The sequence below is a fragment of the Engystomops pustulosus genome, chromosome 6 (assembly GCF_040894005.1).
Source record: "Engystomops pustulosus chromosome 6, aEngPut4.maternal, whole genome shotgun sequence".
In the NCBI taxonomy this organism is placed as follows: Eukaryota; Metazoa; Chordata; class Amphibia; order Anura; family Leptodactylidae; genus Engystomops; species Engystomops pustulosus.
Window position 1 is genome coordinate 171,927,033 of NC_092416.1, and position 27,837 is coordinate 171,954,869.

Genomic DNA, 27,837 nt, shown 5'->3' on the forward strand with positions numbered 1-27,837 from the left:
CCCGCGGAGTCCGCATTTCGTGAAAAAAAAAGATTCAAATTATTAATAAATCGGTCCTGCCGACCCAATACCCCTAACCATGTAGGCGAGATTCTTATCTCGTTCGATTTTTTGTGCATACCTGATTTAATACAAACTATCAGTGGTGAATGGTCCGAGACCCCTCTAAGACCAAACGTGATTTTTTCAATTAAATTTAAAGCCTTCCCGTTGGTTATCGCCATGTCCAACCGGGAGAAGACTTGGTGCGATGCAGAATAACATGTGTATTCCCTCTTTCCTGGGTTTAAGATACGCCAGGTATCAAACCAATTAAACCCACTAATCAATTGAAGCAGTGACGAATTTTTGTGTGCGGACACCCTCCCCGTCTTTAATTGTTGCGTGTCAATATGGTGATCCATCACCGTGTTAAAATCTCCTACCAGGAGTATAAATGGGTTCTCGACAGTGGCGCAAAAGGTATAGAACTTGATAATTACCTCAGGGGAGTAGGGTGGCGGCATATATATATTTGCTATCGCCCACCTCTTCCCTTCATGTGCCCCCGCAAGGAATATAAATCTTCCCTCAGAGTCTATTTGGGCCTTATCCTCAATGAAACCGCAATTGCGGTGTATCAATATTGAAGCCCCCCTGGAAAACGAAGTTCCATATGAATGGAAAGATTTGCTTATCCAGGGTTTTTTAACTACATCACTCCTCTCCCTCACAAGGTGGGTTTCCTGAAGGGCAATTAAGTCAGGTTGGTGTCTATGTATAAGATCAAATACAGCCACTCTCTTAGATGGAGTTCCCAGACCTCGTACATTCCAGGAGAGTACTTTCATATACCTTCTTTCCTTGACTTTTTATCACTCATATACATGCTGCCCGACAGCTGCATCGGCCCAGGGAATGAGAGAGAGAGAGTATCCATGGAGAAGAAAAAAAAAAAAAAAAAAAAAAAACCGACCCCCCCCCCACCATATAGCTGGTACCTTGACTCGAGGCCAAACACCCCTGCCATCTCAGTTCCAGCCTCTTATCTTAGCATCCCCCACCCCCCGAGAACCGCCCCACACAGAGCCCAGATAATGAGCCTAAGGATTGGGCCTCATTTCACCTGACTATTAAGCCACTCCATAACATCAGCCGGGCTTTCAAAAAATAATGTTTTATCTTTCCAAATAACCCTCAGCCTGGCTGGGAATAACATAGAGTATTGGATTTCTTTCTGTCTGAGTCTATTCTTAGCTTCAAAAAAACTATTCCTTATCTTCTGGGTATCCCTTGCATAGTCAGGAAATATCCTAACTATATGACCCTCATACTCCACCTTAGCAAGCTGTCTCATCTTCCTCAGAATTTGGTCTCTGTCCTTCGATGACACCATTTTAATGATTATGGGGCGAGGGGATCCACCCGGGATTGGAGGTTTATTAGGGACCCGGTGGGCCCTTTCAATGAATGAAGGGAGGGAGGCAATATCTTCTCCTAGGGACCTGTTAATCCAATCTTGCATGAATTTGATGGGTTCACCCCCCTCAGCCCCCTCTGGGAAACCCAAACATCTTAGGTTGGACCTACGAGATCTATTTTCGAGGTCAACTATTTTCCTTTTCTGTTCCTCCAAGCCTACTTTGAGGGTTTTTACTTCCCCCCGCAATTTACTCATATCGTCTTCTAATTCCGAGGTTCTAGTTTCTACCTCTCCCAATCTCTCCCCTTGTTTGTGGACGGCGGATCTAATCGTTGCCAATTCCTCTTTGAATTGACCGACCTCAGTGGTGAGAGCTGTTATGGACTTATTGCACTGCAAGATGGCTGCATAAATCTCAGTGAGGGTGGGAACCCCTTGTCCCCCAGCCCTTTCCTCTTGCATATGAAGCAAGTCTGCGGAGTTTGAAGGCTGCTGGGGTGGATCCTCAATCGGGATCTCTGAGTCTGCGTTTCTTGGTGCTGCCCCTTTTACTTTATCCACCTGTACCTTGAGAATATTCTCTGAATCAGCCGCTTCTAATTGCGGAAATTCCCCATCGCTAGACAAACTGAAGTTTATGTGCGACCCATCCTTGTCCTTCTTATCATTACCGGCAATACTCAAGTTTTTCCCAGCGACTTTGGGGGATACCACATACTTATCTAGTTTTTTTTGAGTATTTTCCCTAATTTTCTCAACTGTTCTTTTTGGTGTCTTACTTGGGGACGAGGTTGGCGTAACATTCGCCCCCTTTTTTTTTGTTGCAGGTCTAGTCATTTTCACACATACAAAAGTTAGATGCTAAACCGCTAAACCGTCGAAGGATGACCACCTCCAGATTACAGCGAATTATTTCAAATGTGACAAAGCAGACACCCGGGTATAGGATTGCGATCAATAGCAACTGTATGATAAATTAACCCTGTCCCGGGTATTATATACCGCCACGGGCGCCAAAGGTGCCGGAAACAATTGTTGGAACTAGACAATAATAAGGAATTAATTCAAAACAAACAACGTAAGTAGTAGTACAGCTACTGCAAGGTTAACCTTACTCTAATATGAGATTACGATCAATAGCAGATATGTCATACATGGCACCCACACAAAAAAAAATTGAAGGTTGCAACAGGCGCCAGAAAAGGTGAGTACAGTAGTTAAAACTAGGCGATTAGCCAAGAATTAGTTCAAAAAACCTTATAGTTAATGGCACAACTACTGCAAAATCAACTTCTCTCTTTTAGACCCAGAACATCCACCTATAACAACCGGCAGTGATGATATACGACACTGAGAAACATAGAGCTGAGAATGCAGTTTAGATTTGCCGTCTCCTTGCAGCAGAAAGTTATTATAATGCACAGTAATTGAGAAGGCATTAAGGATAACAGGTCTCCAATGTTAATTAATGTCCTGCAGTTAGAGTCTTCATGCCGAGAGAGAGTTTTAGTAAGTGCAGTTAGTCCTCTTTATCAGCACAAGTTAGGTACACAGTTAGTAAACTTAGTGCACAAGCCAGTTAGTAGAGTTATGCACAGGCCACAGGGAGGGGATAGGTTAATGGAGAGAAGCAAACAGATCATACGGCGGTAGCTTTACACCGCTCCAAAAGGAACATACGACCTGTCTTGGAAAGCGAGGCTCCAAAGGAGTAGAACGACTTCCAGAAATCTGTCCCAGTGGAGATCCAGGTGAACCAGAAGGGCAGGATTCAGGCGACCCCCAAGCATCCAATCAGACGCCGATGATCACCAACTCCAGACAACCGATGACACCACAGGATCTCCTATCGCGGGCGGACCTCTCGCGTTCCCCTCACCAGGCTCCAATATTCGTAACTCCCGCAGCTCATAGTTCAGATGTAATAAGAGCTACGTCCCATCCGATCAGCCTGACTTACAGCCGCCGCTGTAGTCAAAAGTTATGGCTGTAGAGGCCTCAGAGCATCGCGGGCATCGCGTGTAGCGCCGTCTCGGAGGCGCGCGGGGAGGCGGGCCGACGTGACGTCACGTCCGCTCACATGCTCCTCCAAACGGGAGAGGGTAGGTTGAGTCATGAGTCACAGCAGCTAGGTCTAGAAGCTAAATACACATACAAACACTAACACACACGTTCAGTTTTTCAGATGCAGTTTTTGAAGCCAAAAGCAGGGGTGGATGATAATGGGTGCGGCCTTATCATTAAGAAGTGCTACTCCTCTATTTTCACTCCACTCCTGGTTTGGGCATCAAAAACTGCATCTGAAAAACTGAACATGTAGACGCACCTTTAGGCTGCGGTCACACGTAACCAGAACACGGTGTGAGTTAGATTAAAACAGTGGTTACCAATTGCTTGCGTCTCCATAGAAACGCAGAAATCAGGCTGAGGCCTAGTGCTATATTTGTAAATGCAGCGCTGGAGGTACATGTGACCTCACCCTTAAAGGTGGCTGAATGACCAGAAATAGTGCAAGTCCTCATGTACACATACTGAGTAGTTCCCGTGCCTGTACTCGGGCTGCTAATAGTAAAAATATTCAGTGCTCAGGGAAGGACTTCTGTATGAGTTTGGGCCTCTTCTATTTTTTTAGTTGTGACACAGAGCACAGGGACTTCCATGTATTGTGACCAGTGACTGAGGCTAGTGACAAGCCCTGGTGGCTTTGCATCCCCTGTTGACCTATTAGTCTAATAGAGATTGAAACCACCAAGCTGTGTGCCACCATTAGGTTGTGTGCCCGCCGTGACCAATGACCACTAGTCTGTTTACGCTGTCCCTCAGCTAAAGTAAAGTTCTAATTTGTTCAGTGGTGACGTCAGCGGTGGTGTCCTCCATTGTTGTGCGATATTTCGGAAGGCCTGTAACGGACACATGAAAAAGTCCCTTTTACTAAAAAAAAATTTTTTTTTTTTTTACTGACTAAATTTGCAAAGCTGACCTTATCGTCTCCATAAGGCCAAAAGTGATCAGAATAATATCTATGAATTAGATAAAGTCCACATCAGATGAAGGTCATGTATGTATAGTTTTGAATATATTTCATTAGAAGAGTTCCTCTGGGTTAATGTTTTCTATTTCAAGGACTATGGGGCACAATTGGTGGCATATACTTAAAGGGAACCTGTCAGCAGAAAGTGACCTAATAAAACCACTACCAGTATGTTGTTAAGTAGCTGAACCCCTTCCAGTCCATGCTTCTTTAATGACCCAGTATGGTGGCATCATCCAGAAAATCTACTTTGAAGTGAGATGTAAATTGGTTGTATAAAGTCAAGGAGGCGGAGACTTTAACACTGAAGTCAAGCTCTCTATTCCTCTGAAAGCCCCTTCATTGTACCTGACGGTCCTGTATCACTAACCAGACCTGCTAAAGTCCGATGCAGAGGAGGAGGTGTTCTGAGCTCCCCACCTTGACTTCAGTGTTAAACTCTCCGCCTCCTTGACTTTATACAACCAATTTACATCTCACTTCAAAGTAGATTTTCTGGATGATGCCACCACCAAGGTCCATATAAGAAACAACTGTTGTAACGGTGCTTGACAATAGACTGGTAGTGGTTTAATAGGCCAATTGCTGTTGACAGGTTCCCCTTTAAAGGACATCTACCACCAAGATCAAGACTTGTAAACCGTGCACACTGACATACTGGTGTGTGCCCCTTGTGGCAGGATTCGCTCTTCTTTAAGATTCCTATGCCCACATACAGTACCTTAATCTGTAATATGTAGATATTCAAGGTCAAGGTTTTTGTTAGACTGGAGGTCGTGGCTCCTCTTTGCTATTGCAGGTTCTGACCCATTCATATCAATGGGAGGTGAGATGCAATAGCGCAGCACCACCACTGGGTGGTGCCATCTGCTTCCTGAATTTGACCACCGATTATTGACCTCTGCTTTGGATAGGCTGTTGAGTGTCAGACAACAACCCCTTTATTAAGCTTTCTCTTGTCCCAGTCGTAGATTTCCCTCCCTGTCCTATCCATGGTCTCCTTCCTTCTAAAATTAACTTTTAACATTATTCTAATGAGCCAGAAGGGCTACGATAGCCTTTCTATGCTCTGGATTCACAGGCTGTAACACTGACTCCCCCTCCCCCTGCTCCTTTGGCTCTCTCTCTCCTCTACCGCATGCATTCCCTGGCAGTAGCTCACAGAATGAGGAGGAAGTGCTGAGCGGGAGACAGTGTAACTGCCTGTGAACCTACAGCATGGAGGGGCTCTGGTAACACCCCCAGAAGCACTTCAGGTTCTGTAGCATAATTTAAAAAGTAGATTTTAAAAGGAAGGAGGCCATGGATAAAAATATGGGAAGATTACCACAGTCACAGATTTATGAATACATGTTCCTGGTTTATCATGATGGATTTTTATGGTAGATTTCGGCTAATATGAAGAGAGTTGTGCTACCACTTTCCTGCACAGTATTTAGTGGGGGCGCTGCTGTGCATCTATAGGGTGTGGGGTGTGGGGGTCTCCCTCTATTAGCCCCCAGATGAGGACTTTGCAGGTCAGTCCATAATGGATTGAAGGTTCTCAAAAACATTTTGTTTCTAGTCATGCGAATGAGATATTATCAATGCCACTGCCTATAGCCAGCAGGGGGCAGCACAACTCCGCCTGACACCGCGGGACAATATAGTCTTGTCCCAGTGATAAACCAGTGATAGCGTTTTCTCAGCACTTTTTAGGCACTGTCACACATGTAGTCACTGTACGTCTCACTTTGAGGGCAAAGTATAATGCCACATATTTGGCACCAGGCAATAAAGGTCATGTGCCTAGGGCATCCAGGTACAGGGGGGCTTCCTAAGGAGCAAACAGAAGCTTGCTCCGTCTGTGGAAATGGACAGGTGTGTGGGTCAAATCCCATGGACCAAACACATCAGGATGAATGGGAGTCCTTGTATCATATAGAAATATGATGCAAGGAGTCCCTGTCTATCAGCCGTAAAGAAGCTACTGTTACAGTGTCTGCGCTGTACAGAGCCCCATAGCTTCTGAATGGCGCCTACTTCCCACTTGAAAATATATATATTACACTCGTAAATACACACACATTTCTATACCTATATACATAAACATACAGTTCTTCACTCGTACACACACATATAGAGCATATATATACATCACACATACAGCATATATACACAGAATACACCCTATACACATACAGCATAAACACATCACGGATATACACACATCATACAGCATATATACATCCCATACATGTTTTATACATAGTATACTGTACAATGTACAACATAATGGGGGTCATTTACTAAGGGCCCGATTCGCGTTTTCCCGACGTGTTACCCGAATATATCCGATTTGCGCCGATTGTACCTGAATTGCCCTGGGATTTTGGCACACGCAATCGTATTGTGGCGCATCGGCGGAAATCGGGGGGCGTGGCCGAGCGAAAACCCGACGGATTCGGAAAAACCGCCACATTTAAAAAAAAAAATTGTGTCGCGAAAATTTCACTCACCTTCATCCAGGATAGGCCGGTGTATTTCGAGGCATTCCAGCGAACTTCAGCGCAGCAGCGCCACCTGGTGGACGGCGGAGGAACTACCATAATAAATCCCGTCCGGACCCGAATCCAGCGCAGAGAACGCGCCGCTGGATCGCGAATGGACCGGGTAAGTAAATCTGCCCCAATATGTATATAATGGTGCACATCCTCCATTCTTTAGTGTCAGATCAGATGATGGGGCCCCCTGACACTGTGGGCCCCATAGCGACTGATATGGCTGCTACCGCTGTAGTTACGCCTCTGTTGGTGGGGAGGGGAGACCTTACGATATAAGGTCCTCCTAGTGGGGTGTGTTTCGATAGTGCTGCCCTTCGAAAGACACTTTGGGGCTACTAAAGTGGCTGTGGGCACTGGTAATGTTATAGTCTTCTTATGTTGTTATGTTTATGTTGTTGTTTATGATGCACAGTGCCGTACATTGTATAGTGGTTGTGCTTGGTACTGCAGCTCAGCCTCATTCTCTTAAATGGGATTGAGATGTAACAAGACCATGAGACCAATGAACTCGCAGTAACAAAAGTTCATAAAAGTGGGTGCAAGTGGGTGCTAATCCGATATTCATCACCTGGATAGGCAAATCCTTGAGAAGCATAGAGAGCCCCTTTAAAGGACAATATTCTGTTGCTTTGAGGCATGGAATTGAAGCCAATTGAAGCTCCCCGATGCTCCTGTCCCCACGGCTGCCGGCTGTTACAGCAGAAAGAAGACAGAAGAGGAGCCGTGGGGACGGGAGCATCGGGGAGCCGCATTGAGCATCGAGGACCGCAGGAAGGTGAGTATGTACCGTATATACTTGAGTATAAGACGACCCAAATATAAGCCGAGGCCCCTAATTTTACCACAAAAACCTGGTAAAACCTATATTTTTTTACTCGATTATAAGCCGAGTTTGGGTTTTCAGCACAATTTTTTGTGTTGAAAAACGAGGCTTATACTCGAGTATATATGGTAAGTTTATTTTTTATAGACTCGTGTATAAGCCGAGGTGGGATTTTTCAGCACATTTTTCGTGCTGCAAAACTTGGCTTATACACGAATATTCGATAAGTCTATGATCTTCACTTATTCAGTGGGTGGAGAAGATTGCCGTCTCTGAAGAATCATAGAGGTAAATAGAGAGTAGGGTAGCCACGCAGGACAGTTGACATGGGCCAATGAGGGGTCTTGCAGGAGATCCTAGTAATGAACCACTGTCTATTGTCTGGATAATTTTCATTAGTGTCACCATCCCTTTAAATGTTTCTCTCTGTATGGTCTCTTCTGTCTATTCACACACAATATTGACCAAAGAAACAGATGTGTGAACAATGCCTTCAAAGGAACGTGTCAAACTGGCCAAACGGGGTCTCTGGTGTGAGGGTGCCGAGATTCCTCAGAAAACTGGAATAGGGAGATGAGTCCGGACATGAAGAGGCGAGACGACTGTGCTGATCTGTCCTGACTGTCTCTGCTCTGCTCATCGTGAGTGACAGGTTTTTCAGGTTATGCAAACAAGACTTGTCCATCAAGCCAAGACAGACTTGGAGAAGCCACACCGGAGACTGACGTCTTTGTTTCTGGTCCCATCATATCATTCATCTAAGGCCCCATGAACGCGACCATAATAGAGGTCTATGGCACCCGTTTAAATAGCGGTGAGCACATGTTTCACTGCAACGTGACCTAACCGGGTGGTGGCGCTGCACAATTTCCTACCTTTTGCCGAATTTGTGGTTGCGGCTACTATGCTCCTATGTGGGGAAGGAGGGCGAGTGAGGATCAGCAACCTAAAAATTCCTCACAGCGTTTTGGGGCATTAACTCTGGCCCATAAGGGCCGATGGGTGGTTCAGTGTCCCAAAGCACCCTGATATGTTCCCTTCAAAAGTAAATCTGAGTCAGTTAGTTTAGCTATAGTTTTTTTTTGTTAACCATTTGCATAAATATGGGACTTCTTCAGTAGTAGTAACAACCATAGGAAATTTGCATAGCTCAAAAATGCATCAAAATCAAATATGATAAACCAAGGGCAGTAAGGGCTTGTGTAAAGGGGCCACATGGTGGCCCAATCCCATGGGCTGCACATAAAGAAATATAATGCAAGGACGTCCCGTCTGCCGGTTGAACAGACACGTCGGGTTTGTAATAGCTAAAATACAGTTCCCAATCGACAGGACGCCCTTGCAATATATTTCTATATCAGCAGCCCTTGGGATTGGGCCACTATACGGCCCATTTACACAGGCTGCACATGTGCTAGAGCCCATACCCCAGGCACGTGGCTGTGGTACTCTGTTTTAGCAGGAAGGAAGCCATGTTAAAAATCATTATGCTGTATCTTTACAGGTTTGTACATTGTACAAGAACACTTTCTCCTCCCATTGGCAGAGCTCTTCGAACTCATTAGCATAATCGAAAAACTTGACTTTAGAAGGAAGGAGACCATGAATAACACATATAAGAAGATTACCACAGTCACAGTGCCTGGATCTATGAGTAAGTGTTTATGGAGCTTGATTTTGAAGAAAAGATTTCCTTTAAAGAGAACCTGTAACCACATTTTTCACAAATACAGCCACAGAGCCCTACTAACTAAATGTCACCATTCTTTTGGTAAAATTGTTTCCCTCACATCCCCAGAAAACCAACATTGCTTTCCTACCTGATATACAGCTAGATTTTGCAGGGAGTTAGGAGGGGCATGTCTTCCCTCATTTCTCTTTCTTCCCATGCCTCCTTCTCATCATTTAGCACTGCATGTCATGTGACCAGGGTGATGTCGTCTAAGGTTCTTAACCACTAATATTTGCAAAATCTATCCCATGTATGTATCCGATCCCAGAATACCTCCATATACTTCTACTCTTCCCCATGCTTCCATGGACTGCTGTGATTTCATGTGATCAGATACATACATGGGGTAGATTTGGCATATGTTACTGGTAAAGGCCATTAGATGAAATCACCCTGGTCACATGACATGATGTGCTAAATGATGGGGAGGAGTAGAAGTAAGTGAGGATGGGAGGAAACGTCCCCTCTGATTCGCTGCTGGATCTGGCTACATGCCAGGTAAGATAACTAAGTTGATTCGATGGGGATGTGAGGGAAACTATTTTTAGCTAAAATAAGCAGGGCATTTAGTTAATAGGGCTCCATGGGAACCTGTCACTAGCTGTATTTGTGAAAAATGTGGTGACAGGTTCCCTTTGGATATTCAAACCTACAACGTGAGGTTGCTGACCACGCAGACCACCGTTCCATTCTCTCTGGCCACATGGTTCACATTTTGAGGAAGGGACCCAAATCAACTTCACATTTATGGCCTATCCCGTGGATGATACCACCGTGACATCATGTAAGTGTGAAGATCATCTAGTCCTCTATGACCGACTGTAAAGTTCCAATAACGTAGCAGCTGCATGCATACGGTAGAAGATCCCAAACGGTAGACAGATGTTAGTAATTATGGCCCATATGGAGAATCCATAAAAATGAACTTCTAACCCACTGTCAAATCGTATTCGAGCTCCGAAGGCCGGCATAATCCAGAACTGCGAGAGGGAGACAAGAAACAAGATGTGGTGAAGGACCATGACAGGACAGGAACGTCATTAAGATGTGAAATGAAGCTAAGGTGTCGTTAGAGCCTAAAAGCAGTGGTAGATGTCTCCATTATTGTTCCCCAATAGTATAATGTTCTCACCCCCACCCCTGTTTTGTGTCTTTTCATAGTATCATAGTTTATACAGTTAAAAAAAGACACTTGTCCATCAAGTTCAACCAAGGAAGGCAAGGTATTGAAGGGATTGGAGTTCCTACACCAAAATGCCTCTAACAACCCCCCCCCCATGACACCCGCTTTTGTGGAGGATCTATAATGCTCCCTTTTCTGTTGTGCCACCACAAATTCTCTTTCTTTCCTTTTTGTTGTGAAACTATTTTGGCTTTGAACCAAGTGTTCTGTAGCCTTGTGGACCACCACCGTAGAGGATGCCTATAGAGTTATGGTGGACTCCTTCTATGCCACTAAGAGCAAACTATGAATTAGAGGGCTCCAGACATAACCTACAAAGGGAAAATCCACCACTGAGTGTCCCTTACGTATAACCATTACTTACTATTATGTTGCAGAGGAAAAGAAACAAGTAGATGTCTTTCATGGATTTCCTTTTTTTGAGGTGACCTTCGATGTGAGCTTTCCAGGTTTCTCTTCTTGTCATTCTTCTTGGATTCTTTGGGGCATCAGTAAGGGATTGTCTTCTCTCCATGTCTTGTGTACTGGCCTGGTCTATGGTTTCCAGTTGTACCGGTGAGCTAGAGGTATCCGAACTACGGGGTCGGAATCGTACATTGGGTGGGAGACGATGCAAGCCTTCGACAATGAAGGCGTTCTGTATGGTGTGCTGGATGATCATCAAGGCTGAATAACTTAGAGTTAATCCGCACATAACGCTGAAGGGTTGTGTAGACACCATGGCTATGATAGAGTAATAGGAGATGGCATATTGGCCTAATGTAGCTCCAAGTAACAGAGCCGTATCCAGATTACGACTTGGGTTCTTCATATTGCACATGTTCCTCTTATCTAATTTGAATATAATAATTCCTGAAACATTGGCCAGACACATAAGAATGAGACTGACCAAATGAAATATGTAGAAGGTCGTCAGCGATAACAAATGGCTATGATTGGTGTTCCGACCCACTTCATACATGACGAACATCACTAGGCCGGTTATGAAAATGGTCAACCCGGATAAAAGTCCCAAGAGGGGTATATGATGACGAACTCCGGGTCCTATTCCGTGACAGAAGGAAGCATTTTCATCGATTTTACGACCTACATTCTTCCACATGATGTAGATCATAGCAGCAGCAAATAAGTTATACTCTATAGTGAAGGGGTAGAGGTAGGCAAAGACCGTGGCATTCATGCACCGCGATTTACACCCACATCGGAACGTGTCTTCGGATTCCTCTGTAAAGAAAAATGCACAAATACTTTGCATGAGGTGCTCCATTCACAGGTGGACCACACTAAAATCTATCATGTCTGAACATTGTCCAAATATCTTACCTTCTCTGTTACTGATCTCGCTGTGGTTGCCTTCAGTAAAATTACCCCGTAGATACATCTGCAGTTCAAAAGTGTGATGTCTCGACTCTTCAGCAACGGCAATGATCCATATGGTCAAATTCACAGCCAACAAGACCATCAGGAAACACCTGCGGGAGGAAACGGTGAGAGTGTGTCCTATACTTTACTAATACGTTTTGGACATGGTGGCAGAAACCGAAGTAGTACCAATATTTTGAGGTGTCATGAAGTTCATGCTCAAAGCCCAATGATTCGGAACTAAATAGACATTCCTAATGACGTTCACTCTGATTCCACAAACACCTCACATAGACTTGGGTACATCGTAATAATATTTAATGCTGGGTGCAGCTCTTTGTTGCTTTTGCCGTTCACAACCGGTAACCTTGATTCTATGATGTCATACTATAAATTATGTTAATCCTAAACTAATTAAGAATATAGAACAGATGTTATTTCATTGTAACATTTCGCTTCAGGGTGTATTCAGCTGGAGCAGTGTAAATCTATCCAAACACTGCTGAATAGTAATACCTTGTGCTGAAAGGAAACATAAAACCCAAGTACAAATTCTGTTTGTGGATATCACTAATTCACTATTTGTTGGAAACATACAAGATAGGGTCTGTAGGTTTGTTCTTAAGTTGAGTTTGTATGTAAGTCGGAACTGTATACTTTATCATTGTAATCCCAGCCAGAACTTTTTTGGTCTCTGTGACAATTGGATTTTAAAAATGTTGGATTGTCATCAGAACCAGGATTATCACTAAAGCTTCATAACAGACGCCTGTGATAACTGTTACAGCTGATTATTGGAGCCTAGGACTAAAGTACAATAAATTACCAATATCCAGAGGTCGTTTGTAACTAGGGGTCGTATGTAAGTCGAGTGTAGGGGACCGCCTGTAATTATGTGAGTCAACATGTAAAAATGTTAATTTAGTGGAAGCTTACAAACATAAAATAATTTGGAGCAAAGCTGGTGCCCATGGCGGTACCCAAAATCTGTTAAAATTAACATAACTCAAAGACAAAATAATTCTGAGACTCGATAAATTGTATTGATCCCAAAGTAAAATTAAGTTTTTGAACCAATATATTTCTACTTTTGTCTATTTTTCTGATTGTAATTAACCCCAGGTATCATTGTTGCCTGAATGTCCGGCTCAATTTTTTTCAGCTCTATGCTTCTTATCTTTAAATGATGTTATCTTTGAATCCGCTTTATATATATATCAGAACAATTTTTTAATTTGTGTGACTTTATACAATCAATTTATTCATACAATTTTTTTAGAGTTAGCAAATACCGTATATATACTCGAGTATAAGACGACCCAAGTATAAGCCGAGGCCCCGAATTTTACCACAAAAACTTGGGAAAACCTATTGACTCGAGTATAAGCCCAGGGTGGGAAATGCATTGGTCACAGCCTCCCCATTTATACAGCCTGCCGGACTCTGCCCCCAGTATATAGCCTGCCAGCCCATTACCCCCCTGGGTATAGCCAGCCCCCTGCCCAAGTATATAGCCAGCCCCTGCCCCGGTATATAGCCAGCAGCGGGGGAAGCCGGAAAGGTGAGTTTTGATAATTTTTTTTACTCGAGTATAAGACAAGTTTGGGTTTTCAGCACATTTTTTTGTGCTGAAAAACTAGGCTTATACTCGAATATATAGGGTAACTAAAAATGTGAAAATTATGTTTTTTTTTTTCATTTTTCCCATAAAAAATGCTTTAATAAGCAGTAAAACTGTATCGACCCCTTACCAAAATATCTTATAAATATGTATAGTGTCAACCCATCACTATTTGCCAGGCTCATAGACAGGGGTAGAGGGGCACATGCACATTTGCAAATTATCTACTGTAGAACCTTCTGCCTTCAGATGAAAGGCTGTAGGGGGCTGACTTCACATGGTGGCACATAAATGTTCATGCAAAGAATAGAATCAAGACCGTGCAAAAATTGTGCACGTCAAAAAAATTGCCCAATAAGGGGCACCTTAACCCATTGGCCATAAAAATGGAACTTTTATTTTTCAATATTAAAAATTGTCTTTGTGCCTAAAATTATCACTTGATCCTCCTTGACTCTTCGAGTTGTTGAGGGTGGTTACACTTTGGTAGGGATGAATTTGATTGTTTAAAGGGAACCTGTCACCAGGAGACCCATTTTTAGCACTCCCCCAGTCCCCACAGAGCATAGTACATAACCTGCTAAAGTGTTTTTGTATTAAAAATAGGTTTTACAGAAAAAAAGATATGTTATATTGTACCTTTCATTAGCATGTGCTGTGTGATTAGGCAGTTGCCAATTGGGAGGGGCTGGAAAGGAGCAGTCCCCCCCCCTTGGGAAACAGCTACTCCATGTGACCTTTTAAAATATATGAAAACACCCATCACTTGGCTTAGCGACGCCCCCTGCTCCTCTACAGCCAATCCCGAGTGAGGGGAGTTATTCATATATTTGAAAAGGTCACATGTTTCCCAAGGGTGGGGGGGAAACTGATCCTTTCCAGCTCCTCCCAAAAGGCAACTGCCTAGTCACACAGCAGATGCTAATGAAAGGTACAATATAACAGATCTTTTTTTCTGTAAAACAAATTTTTTATACAAAAACACTTTAGCTGTGTATGTACTATGCTCTGTGGGGACTGGGGGAGTGCTAAAAATGGGTCTCCTGGTTACAGGTTCCCTTTAAGGCTTATTGCCCACGTGCGTCCAATTCACATTTCGAGAATGTCTTCCCCGAATACTCAGAAATTTGAACTGAGCTCAACGTATCAGTTGAGTTCTTGTTGCTGAGCATTCGGACCGGACGTTCCAGTAAGCAAACGATGTGAGTTGGACGCTTTGATCCCGCTCATGGGCAACAAGCTTGAGTGGTTGTGGTGACGGTGCTGCCCTTTGACATCTCCGATCCTTAGAATTCCGTACACTGTGGACCTAGTGGATTTTTGATTGTGTTGTGGTGGAAAGGTACTGTTATAATTGGATATGTAAGCAATAATTATCCTCTTTCCTGGTAATTCTCATTTCTTACATTCGGGTGTTTATTAGTAATGTGATTGATACCGTAGTCGTCGGTGTTTGGAATCGCTTAGATTCCGGCACATTGTAAATATTCCCCTTGTTGGTTTTGGATCAGCGCCTTCTGTGTGTTCTTGAACAATCGTTTCTTTTTCTACCAACTTGTTCCAAGACTTTCTTTACATGGTTTCCTTCTATCGGTCTCTATCTTATCCAACTTACAGCAAATACTACTCTGATAGTAATTGTATTCCTCATCCTTCACAAAAACCCTACAATCATGAGGACCGGCTTTGTAAATGGTGTGTAGTCGTTGTAATATCTCTTGTATTTTTGTGTTAGTGTGGAGCTTGACATTTCGCCTTGTTATGGGACTTTTCTACTAGTGAGATTTCTCGTAGCGCGTTGTGCCATATCTCTAGTAATCTGGCGATGTCCGCTCTCAGCTCTTGGACCTACGACAACAGGAATCCCAGATACGCTATCATTTGCCTTAGGACCTGGGAAGTTATTCATCGACATGAAGGTATGATACTGACGCGTGACTCAAGCAGAAACTTATGGATGTAAGCCAGGAACCTTGAGTAGACAAGTCAGATGTATGAAGCGTTGCGGTGCTTACGATTTCTGGCTTTAATGTTAATATCAACTCAATATTAAGAAATGTTGCGTTTTCCAGGTTCTAAAAATCAAAATCAAACAACCTGGCCCATTTTCATTGTTGTGTCTCCGTTTTAGTCTCCCCACCTAAAATTTTTTGAATTTTTCCATGTACAGAGCTGTGTGGGGCAGATTAACTTACCCGCGATCCAACGGCGCGTTCTCTGCGGTGGATTCGGGTCTTCCGGCGATTCACTAAGGCAGTTCCTCCGACGTCCACCAGGTGTCGCTGCTGCACTGAAGTTCGCCGAGGTCCACCGGAGTTCACGATTATTGCTGGGTGCAGGTAATCGGGTGTCCAGCGACACTTTTTTTAAAAAAATGTGGTGGTTTCTCAGAATCCATCGGGTTTTCGTTCGGCCACGCCCCCGATTTCCATCGCATGCACGCCGGCACCGATGTACCACAATCCGATCGCGTGCTCCAAAAACCCGGGGCAATTCAGGGAAAATCGGCGCAAATCGGAAATATTCGGGTAAACCGCCGTAAAAACGCGATTCGGGCCCTTAGTAAATGACCCCTGATGTTCCAGGTAGAAGCCCTTTGTAGGGAACACATTTTTTTACTTGATGTGGGTACCAGTCTGTGTAATAGCCATATAAAGGAAGGCTTTAGCAGTGTAAAGCCCTTTGAGATGGAATACAATGACTAAAAGGCAGTGTTTGCTCCAAGTTGGATAAGATAGAGACCGATAATAATAATAATATCAGAGAATTCCTTGGCACAACCTGGTAGAAAATAAAACAGAGAAAGCTCTGATATAATAACTATAGCGTAATACTCACAGAGATCCAGTATCTAAGCGATTCCCAGCTCTGGCACCTGATACAGCTTCCTTGTCCGCCTACAGCAGGGATCACTGTCATTTACTTGTACAGAGATTTCTTCATTAAAGACATTTAACACGTATGCACAAAATACAATAGTGCACCACTATCCCCCCCCCCAAGGGGCCCCATAGAAAATAGGACTTTTGGGATTTGTTCCCTTTTACAGGGGGTCTCCTAGCAATGAATGGAGATTGTCTCCATTGGTTTCTGTGAAACTTCCACATAAGCCGATACCATTAGTCCTATTTACCACAAGGAATCTCAGTGGGATTTACTGTCCATGTTCTACCAATTGTGGGAAGTCCCCAGACACAGACCACCAGGGAATAAGTCACGGTTTCACTGTAGCCTCGAAAGAGGATAAATGTCTTTCTGAAACCTTTTTGAAACAGAAGAAAATGTCCTACGAGCCGTTGCCAGCAGTCGGAAAATTGCAGACTTTCATGTGTATGAAGCCTTACGCAGAGCTGCAATAACACTGCCAAAGCGACGGTGCTGTTCATAGTAAACGAGGACTGTCGGGCACTGCAGTCCCAGTTATTACTTTTGTTCGTTAATTCAGTTGAATGAAATCATTTAACATCATTTAATAATTTTGAATAATTTTTTTTTTTAAATAGATTTTACCTTGTAGCATTTTCATAGATCTGGACGCAATGCTTGCAGGAAATCCAAAGGAAGGAAGTCTGAAAGAGAAGTAAAGGCGCATCTTAAAGTAAATGTGTATAAACAATGCAATGGGGGTCATTTACTAAGGGCCCGATTCGCGTTTTCCCGACGTGTTACCCGAATATTTCCGATTTTCGCCGATTTCCCCTGAATTGCCCCGGGATTTTGGCGCACGCGATCGCATTGTGGCGCATCGGCGCTGGCATGCACGCAACGGAAATCGGGGGGCGTGGCCGAACGAAAACCCGACGAATTCTGAAAAACCGCCGCATTTAAAAAAAAAAGTGTCGCGAGACTTGCACTTACCTTCACTAGGAATAGGCCGGTGAACTTGAGTGCATTTCAGCGGGCCTCGGGGAACTTCAGCGCAGCAGCGCCACCTGGTGGATGTCGGAGGAACTACCTTAGTGAATCCCGGCCGGACCCGAATCCTCCGCAGAGAACGCGCCGCTGGATCGCGAATGGACCGGGTAAGTAAATTTGCCCCATGGTCTTAAAATGACACTTGTCACTGATTGAATTGGCATAGATCCATCGCCAGGTTTGGGGGTTTTTCTTTCTATTATAGGACTCGGTGGTCTCATTTAAGGGAATAAGAGGGGGTTCTTGGAAAGTTGGAGAGGTTACTATGGTTGATAACATCTCTCGCATCCCCACACTTCCTCAACCCAGAGTCTACAAAATTACCAGTCCCTGCCTTCATCATCTCCCACCTTCTGCAATATTTCTCTCTGTGGTCTCTCAGCTCACTCTCTATCTCACTCCCTTATCTCACCACCCGGATAATCCATCGGTCTCCTGGCTTCTTCTCGGTCTCTCCACTGGATCCCCATTGCAAAGCGAATTCAGTTTATAATATATATGACTTACAAAGCCGTCCACACCCTGTCCCCTCCATATATCTCTGACCTCATCCGCCAATACCGTCCCACACATGATCTCTGATCCTCACAGGACCTTCAGCTTCACTCTATTACCATCCGCTCTTCTCACAACCGTATCCAGGACTTCTCTCGTGCTTCCCCCATACTCTAGAACTCTCTACCAAAATGTGTCAAGACTGTCCCCCACTTTCCAAACCTTCAGATGTAACCTGAAAACCCAGCTGTTTAGTATTGCCTACAACACACTATAACTTCTCTGCTCCATCACCTTGTTTCTCCAACCTCCCTCCCATATAGACTGTGACTCCTCATGGGCAGGGTCCTCCTCCCACTTGTTCCTGGCCTCGATACTTTTTGTATTTTGTACTTTCATTCGTGCTTGTCTTAAAGTAATGTATGTGAACCCCTCACTGCCCATCATGTGCCAGGCCTGTCCAAAGCAGAAACACAGGAACAGGTGTAGTGATCTCACCTGCACAATGATAAAAATTGCATGAATCACCGGCTGGATAATTTTTATAGGTGCAACGCAGTCCACGTGCCCGGATGCAAATACAATTTTAAAAGCCGCCATGAGCAATGTCCCCGCTCCAAAGAGGATGATGCCCCCTGTAAAGATAATATGGTACAGGTCAATCCACATATACAGAAGGCTAAGGATTACTATAAAACTATACTTAGGGGGTCATTTATTGTTTTTGTCCGTTTTTCTCCTCTCTTTTCTGATACTTTTTAGCGTAATTGCACCTAAATTTACAACTTTTTTCCCCTTTTTGCAAAGTTCGATGTGCAGAGTTTTACACTGTTGCATCTGAGTTATCATAAAAATTATGTTTGTGAGTTTTGAGACCCAATCCCAATGCTTCCCGGGTGATCACAGATTGAGGTAACGTTGCGTTTCCATTGCGTTACTTCAGCATGTGATCACATTCGGAGCCTTTGGATTGTGGCTGAGAATCCGATCAAAACGCATTGTATGAACCTGGCATTAAACAACAGCAGAATTTAGGAGCTAAAATAATACAACTGGCAGCAACATGATTCCAATTTAACCCTAAATCAGGTGTCAGTAGGGATGGTCAGTTACTTATCCGGGACTAACAGAGGGCATGGCTGGAGGAAGAGGTAGGAAGTAAGCGGAAGAGGTTCTTTGCCCCTGGAAGCGTTGCACCCTACGAGGCCGAACCATGAAGCAGACCATCTGACCAGGCACTGTGTGACTGAGCTGAGAAAGTGCTGTGCCATACAGGCATGGCGGACAGGAGGTGGAGCTGGTGCAACCGGAAACCCCAGGACACATGTGGACAACCAGGGCACTCCCGGGCTATATTAGGAGGCTTTAAGGAGGATACCAGTTACTTATCCATGACTAAGAAGCTGCAGATAACACGAGGGACTTGGTTATTTAGCAATGCATAATTAAATTTAGACACTACCCTCCCTCGACAATCTTAACTGTGCCGGGGATTTTCAGAGGAAAAAAACAGGTGGCTCTTTATCCTTGAGTCATACATGGCGAAATACGCTAGGGGAGGGGATGTGTATTTTTTATTGTAGCATAACCTATAATCAAGGAAGTTACTAGCAATTTACCTAGTACATGATGATGACAATAGCAGCAAAATCGCAATCTGGGCTCAAATCTGGCAGAAAGTGTTACGTTAACCAACACACAAATTTAGAGTTAAGTTTTCAGATCAATGTGGACTCAAAGAGAATTTCTCCCGCTCTTATTATTCAGAACATTGTTCATTTGCAAACTTGCATGGAAATGATCTATCTCAATGAGATGTCCACAAATTGCTGAACATTAACCCTGGTTGTCCCATAGAGCAACGTTGGCCTGCTGCCCCATTCAAATGGAGAAGGCCCTCGTGACTAGTGTCGTAGTGTTGAAGAACCCCATCAACCATCAAGTTATCCCACCCTATCTTGTGCAAACACATAACCAAGCAGAACAATACAATGCAATGAAATGTAAACGTTTGCCCCGGATCACTGACCTCTCATCCATATGGGTCCCGCCTGACAATCCTTATAGAGAACAGAATTTTTGTGCTTCCAAGTGAAGTACATTTGAAAAAACATCCACAGAATACATATGACCATCATGATGGAAAGGAAGATGAGAAAGTCCACCTCAAAGACGTTAACATCTTCTGTGAACACGCAAGTTGCCAAAGCACCACTGAAGAGTAGGGCATTGGAGCCCACCAGACCAGACAGGAGACGACCACCCTTCTTCCACTTATCCCTTTGTCTCTGCTGTGTTCTAGGATTGATGTCTTCTAGTTGGTCCCTCAAGGTGTTTGGGTCTAGGTAAATTTCCATGGTATATGTTGAGTAGCTTCTAAGTCCTCTGCGATGTCCTACATTCTCCAATGGCTTCAAATAGTCTGCAGTCACTTTGTTGTAGGTCTCTCCATTTATATGGTCGCACAATGAGATCACCCAGAACAATGTGTGGATGTTAGCACTCATCCTGGGAAGGAGTTACCCATGACATAATGTAGTGTGACGAGAAGGACAATGTAGGAGGAGAAAGAATGTGAATAGAGCTGCCAGGTGATGGACCTGGAGGCGCAGGTTTGGTGGAGCACTGCTGCAATGTATTGACATGATAATTGTCCTCTCCTCAGATACATCTCCCTATGGAAATCAGGCATAGACATCACATCACTGATTCACTCTCACTGATCGGTGGGATGTTGTAACCTTCTGGATGGATTCCAATAATTTTTAACCTTTGTTAAGATTTAACAAATTTTAAATATGTTGAAGTTTATCAGATAGGTCTTAGGACTAGCTTGGGGAAAGAGAAGTTGTAGATGACTATGAAAAAGCAGATGCAGATGCAGGGGCCGGGAAGGAGAAAGGAGATGAGATAGAGAAACGTCATATTCTCCCAAGCGTCCCAGAGGAGGATATTTATCAACTAGCTGAGGACGCCTTAAATACAGTTTCATCTATTAATATTATGAGTTGATCAGTTAAGGCTACGTACTATGGTACTTCTACTCCACATCGGTATATTACTCCTACGCAACCCTTCACTACATTCAGATATCAGCTTTAGCCAACCTTCCCAATTTCGTTTAAAGTTCTTTTTGTGTATTAAACCGTACTCCCACATAGAGCTCTCATAGTGGTAACACTCGTTCATATTTTCCCTTATTATATCTAGGTTAATACCATTTAGTGATTTCCACTGTTTAGCAATTACCAATCTCCCCACCGCACGTAGCCTACTGATCAACCATTTCTCTTGTTCGGAAAAATTGGGGGGATGGTCCTATTGCATATTTTCGAAATGAGCTCCAAGATATAATTCCAAATGATGGGCGCCTGGGCACACTCCCACCACATATGTACAGCTGTCGCAGTGGCCATGCAGCCCCTCCAACAAAGATCACTACGATCCGGATTTATTCTGGCTAATTTTTGGGGGGTCAGATACCATCTGGTACGCAATTTGAACAGGTTGGTTATATGATTTGTACAAAGCAGGTTTTTATTTGAGTTCCAGATAGCCTTTAGCCATTGCTCCTCTGATAGGGTCAGGTTTAGTTCCTTCTCCCATTTCAACATATAGGACTGTTTACCCCTACCGTAGCGGAGTATAATGTCCTTATAAGCTGCTGAAGCCCCCCCGTACCTCTGACCGAGTCTAGAAATGTCAGAAATCTAGGCCTAGGGCCTTCCTGCTCTACTAAAAAATGCTTTAAGGAATGCGTTATGGAGCTCAGCCTATGATAGGTAAGCCACTCTGAGGGCTTCAAGTTGTATTTCTCCCTCAGTTTCTTAAAGGTTAAGTACCTACCATCCTCCCTCAAGTGTTCCAAGTTATAAATACCGGCCCTGATCCAGTCCGCCAGATCCAAATTTTCCGAAAGGGTTTGTATTGATTCTAAATCTATAGTTTTGGGGGAGAATTTTACCTTATTCCCCATTACTTTACAGTATTTTCTCCAGGCGTGTACTGTTGAGCGTGTCGTTTCCAAAGCATCTATACATATAGTCCCTAATCTTTTTTTCCCTTTAAGATCCAGGAATTTCCCTACCAGCAGGGATTTAAGTGTCAGGAGTTTAGCCGTTTCTAGCTCAATAGTCATCCACCTATCTTGCAACTCCCCACCACCACTTCCGAATAGGTTCTAGCAGGGCGGCTTCTTGGTAGCACGCTATATTGGGGAGACCTGCGCCTCCCAAATTTTTAGAACAGTACATGACCCGCCTAGAAATTCTAGCTTTTTTATATGCCCTGGCCCAAAGAGCTATGTACGCCTCGATGTCCTTAATTATCTGTCTAGGTAAAGGAACAGGAATACTTCTAAGAAAATAAAGAATTACCGGGAGAATATTTTGTTTAATATAGAAGACTCTGTCGGGTAGGGATGTCACTATCAAGGAGCCCTTTTTACAGAGGTCTTTAACCCTTTCCAATAGCTGCTAGCTATTCAATCTCTTAATTTCATCTAGGGTCCGACCTATTTGAATACCCAAATATAGAAAACTTCTTTCCGCCCTTATAAATGTAAATTTGTCGGATATGTCCTTATTAAGTGATGAATTCCCGTTGAAGAGAAGAAAGTAGCTTTTGCCGACATTCACTTTGTAATATGCCAAAAACGAGAACTTCTCAATGGAGGACCTTAAGGCGCTAAAAGAACCTAATGGGTCCGTACATGAGATCACAACGTCGTCTGCATATAGGCTAATTTTATATTCTGAAGTATCTGTTTTAATACCCTTTATCTCCTCGTTCTGCCTTATAGAGTGTGCCAAGGGTTCAATAAAAAGATTAAAGAGGAGGGGTGACAGTGGGCATCCCTGTCTTGTACCATTCCTTAACTCAAAGCTTCTACTAGAGAAGCCCATTGCGGTTACAGCCGCAGAGGGCCTATTATACAGTCTCATAACCAAACCAACAAAGGTTTCAGGTAGGCCCATATGTCCCATGACTGCTCTCAGGAAGTCCCAGTGCACTCTGTCAAATGCCTTTTCAGCATCAATTGACAGAAGTGCACTGGGAGTCCCCGTTTTACTCGCAATTTGTACCAGATTAACTGTACGTCTAATTGCATCCCTTGTCTGTTTATGTGGCATAAAGCCCAACTGATCTAAGTGTATTATAGATTCTATAACTATCTTTAATCTAGAAGCTAAAACTGATGAGAAAATTTTAATGTCTGAGTTTAGAAGGGATATTGGCCTGTAATTTTCACAGCGAGTATTATCCTTTCCTATTTTGGGGATTGTTATTATTATCGCTTCCACCATTTCTTTTAGGCAAACACCACCTTCCCTAAAGTTGTTAAACATATTGGTAAGGGGTTTTGCGAGACTGTTTGCAAATTCAATATAGAATTCATTACCAAACCCATCGGGGCCCAGAGCCTTTGCTCTTTTCAAGTTCTTAATTACGCAGTCCCCCGGGTTACATTCAAGATAGGGTCTGCAGGTTTGTTCTTAAGTTGAATTTGTATGTAAGTTGGAACTGAATATTTTATCATTGTAATCCCACCCAGAACTTTTTTGGTCTCTGTGACAATTGGATTTTAAAAATGTTGGGTTGTCATAAGATCCAGAATTAACACTAAAGCTTCATTACAGACACCTGTGATAACTGTTACAGCTGATCATTGTAGCCTAGGACTAAAGTACAATAAATTATCAATATCCAGAAGTCCGTTTGTAACAAGGGGTCGTATGTAAGTCCAGTGTTCTTAAGTAGGGGACCGCCTGTACTTCATCTACAGTAAATCTTGCGCTTAATAACTCCGCTTTCTCGGAGTCAATTTTGGGGAGGTGTAATGACTTAAGGTATTCATCAATTTGCTCCACTTGTGGTTTCTGGAACCCAGAATTATTTTCCAGATTATACAGATCTGAATAGAAATCTGCAAATAGTTCAAGAATCTTTTTAGGGTCTCTGGTATCTTGTCCTACTCTATTTTTAATGCACTCAATCCTATTATTACTTACTTTACCGGCTCTATATGACATTCATTTTTTGGCTTTCTGTCCTAGCGTGAACCTTTTTAGGTTGGATTTATAGAGTTCCTCTGTGTATTCATTTATGAAGGTGGTTTGTAGTTGTTTCCGTAAATTATTTAGAGACTCCAAGATTTTCACATCTAGTCTCTTCATGCATTCTTTCTAGGAGATCTATATTTGTTATTAAGTTTAGCCTTTCAGAATTGTCCTTTTTCCATTGTCTACTATTGAGTTCCTGAAAGATCCCTCTAATGGTAGCCTTATGGGAGCACCAGACTAGCGAGTTTAGCATTTCCGCTCCTCCCATCCCCTCCGTACTATCACACAGGTTCTTAATTTTACCTTCTATTTCCGCCCGGTATAGATACAGTAGCCCTGTTTTCAACCTCCATCTATGTTTACTTTCCCCAATCTCATTGGTAAACAAAGAGATTTTAACAGGGGCATGATCTGTCCAAACCATTGACCGTATTGATGTCTCCCTTATATTTGCCAATAAGTTAATGCCTTACATATTATAGGTCTTGAAATGCAGTTTTTATTTTTCACTCCCCACCTTCAAAAATCTATAACTTTTTTAATATTTCCATGTAAACAGCTGTATATTGGCTTATTTCTGCGTAACAAATTGCTCTTCGGTATTTAATATTACATGCCGTGTCCTGGGAAGTGGGAAAAAAAATTCCAAATGCAGGGAAATTGGTGAAAAAATGCATTTGTGCCATTTTGCTTGTTTTTTTTACGGCTTTCGCTGTGCGCCCCAAGTGACATGTCTACTTTATTCTTTGGGTCGGTATGATCACGGGGATACGAAATTCATACAGGTTTTATAATGTTTTCATACATTTACAAAAATTAAAACCTCCCGTACAAGAAAAAAAATCTTCATTTTGCCGTCTTCTGTCGCTTATTAACTTTTTCATACTTTGGTGTATGGAGCGGTGTGTGGTGTCATTTTTTGCGACTTTTGATGATGTTTTTGAAATGTAATTTTTTTTAAATTTCTTATTTTACTATTTTTTTGTCCCCCTAGGGTACTTTAACCCTCGGTTGTCTGATTGATCCTACAGTACGGCAGTATGGCGAGACTTTGTGTGACCTGAGGCTGTCATAGCAACGGAACGCTGCTCCCTGATGACGTCACAGGGAGCGACAATGTAAGCCAACATGGTGGCGCCCATGTGCCATCAGCACCGATTGTGGGTGTTACAAACACTCACGGACTATTGGGAGGGCTCAGCCCGTCTGCCCTCTCCAAACATCTGAAGCCGACGTTTGACTAAGTAATACATCACTTCCTGGAGATAAACACCGATCCATGGTCATGTGATGTCACACAAATGCACTGTTTGTCATAACACACAGTGCAATCAAAGCTGTGTGATGCTAATGAGCGGTGCACCTGTGTGACATCACATGACCATGGACCAGTGTTTATCTCCACAAAGTAAACAATCCTGGAAGCTTCCTGTTGCATGACATCAAAAGGAGAACAAGCAGAGATATAGAAAACCGTAAAGAATTGATTCAGAAAGTACCGTATATTGGAATAACTTTTTGTTATACAAACAATATTAATTATTTGCTGGAATGTGCCTAAAGTGGACGACCCCTTTAAGGCTTGTTTCACGGGCAACGGCTCTGGTGGACAATATAATTGCAGACTGCCTCAAAACCTGTGACATCTGTGACAATGTGGCCTTTTATTGTGGCCAGCCTAAGGCACACCTGTAGACAAATTATTGAACAATATTTGAGAGACGCTTATGAAAAAATGGGGAGCAAAACCAAGGGTTGCTTTGATATTTAGGTTAAGTGTAATTTATGTATTCAGGGTCCTCGGCACACAATGGTTGGTTGCTAGGTGTGAATCAGGTGTTGGTTCAATGTGTAAATGAAGACACGTTCATCTTCTTCCACATTGTGTGAGCAACCTGAAATAATGTAAAGGAGAGGTCCTAAGGCGGAGCGCATCGGGTGTGAAAACGAGTTGTAGGATTAATGTCCTGGTCCTACAGCTCTCCCTTCCCGCCACTCCTGGATGAACATCACTTATCTTTATATAGAGTTGAGGTGTAGTCCCCCGTAACCTTGTGATGTCATCTCAGCTGCCCATAGAGTAAGGGTTCAAAATGTTGGATGCAGGTCATAGGTCATAATGCAGTACCGGGTCACTAAATCTTGGAGGAGTCTCTGTGCAATAACAGTTTACCCCAGTGTGTTGCGAGACACTAATGGATGATGCTTAAGGGATAGTAGGAGATGTAGTGAGGAGACAAGCCGAGGTCAGGGCAGCCAGAGTTTATGCACAGGTTGGTAGTTACACACGGAGAACAATACTACCACTGAGTTCTAGCAGACAGGGGATCTTCAGTACCAGGGAAAAAGTACCCCTAATCTACAACTCTGTAATTTATAACATAATGCAGTACCTGGTCACTAAATCTGAGAGTCTCTGTACAAGAACAGTTGACCCAGGTGATCTGAGAGAGACTAATGGATGACGCTAAAGGGACAGTAGTGTCACGGGTGCCCCCACGATCCATGACTTGGCTCCTGCATTCCTGTTCCGTGTGCCAGTGGGTTCCTGCCTATCTGTACCGTGTGCCAGCTCCTGCGTTCCTGCCGTGAGTTCCAGGGTTCCGTCCAGCACTGTTCTCCTGCTGTCATCCTCAGGCTCGGACTGTATCCTGCCATACTACCTTGGCTGCCACCGCGGGCCTAGTCGTACCTGTGGAATGACCTGGTGACACCCCGCCGCAGCAAGACCATCCAGCTTTAGGGTGGGCTCTGGTGAAGACCAGGTGCCACTTAGATTCTGGTCCCAGGTGTTGGCTAGTACCATCTTTCCCGGGATGGTCCAGAGGGTCCACAGACTCTGTATCCTGAACTCCGTGACGAGTCTCCTGACTAAGTCTCCCAGGCTATTGTGACAAATAGGAGATATAGTGAGGAAACAAGCCGAGGTCAGGACAGCCAGAGTTTATACACAGGTTGATGCTAGCATTAGGGTCTAGCAGACATGGGGTTTTCAGTATCAGGGAAAAAGCACCCTTAACTCTACAGCTCTGTAATATACAACACATATTAATCTGCTGTATTAAAGGGAACCTGTCATCACGAAGAGGATTTTAAAGTGATGATAAGTTCCAAAAGAGCATGTAAGGCTCAATATAAATCATGTTTTGGTTAGACCTTAAATCATTTTGCTTCTTTACAATCCTTTAGTTTAACTTACTTGGCTCCCTGCCAGAATCCAGTGCTGAGTCCCGGTGGAGGTGGGCGTGGTTTCCTCAAATCTAAATGGTCATCTGCTCTATCAGATCCCTCCTCCTTTCAGCGTTGCTTATCACTCCTCTTCAAAGGAGCCCCTCCCACATCCCCTCTCTCCTCCTCTTTCCCCCTGCAAACGACTAAAGGATTGTAAAGAAGTCAAAGGACTAACCAAAACATGATTTATATTGAGCATAAATTACATGCCGAATCTGTCGTCACTGAAAAATACCCGTCGTCATAATATAGGGCACGATATGCATATATACTTGTCAAAAATTTTCCATATTTCACAATATGATTTCATGCAGTTAATAAGCGAGGTGGCATTTGCTAAAGCAACAGCAGTAAAGCAGCTTAGACTATAAAAATAAGAGAGAAACACAATGTTAATGTTGTGTGGGACACTTTATAAGCCTTCCAGATACAATTTT

The 27,837-nt window shown here is 43.4% G+C and overlaps 1 protein-coding gene across 1 annotated transcript; it reads right to left on the reverse strand.

Moving 5' to 3' along the window:
• Nucleotides 1-8,886: 8,886 nt before the first annotated feature.
• LOC140066176 (proton channel OTOP2-like) lies at nucleotides 8,887-20,610 on the reverse strand. Its single transcript, XM_072113711.1, has 6 exons — nucleotides 20,137-20,610; nucleotides 18,606-18,742; nucleotides 17,208-17,266; nucleotides 12,038-12,186; nucleotides 11,079-11,938; nucleotides 8,887-10,511 (listed from the first exon to the last, which is right to left on the reverse strand). Exons 1-6 carry the CDS (start codon nucleotides 20,462-20,464, stop codon nucleotides 10,341-10,343), a joined length of 1,704 nt encoding a protein of 567 aa, XP_071969812.1. The 5' UTR covers nucleotides 20,465-20,610; the 3' UTR covers nucleotides 8,887-10,340.
• Nucleotides 20,611-27,837: the final 7,227 nt, after the last annotated feature.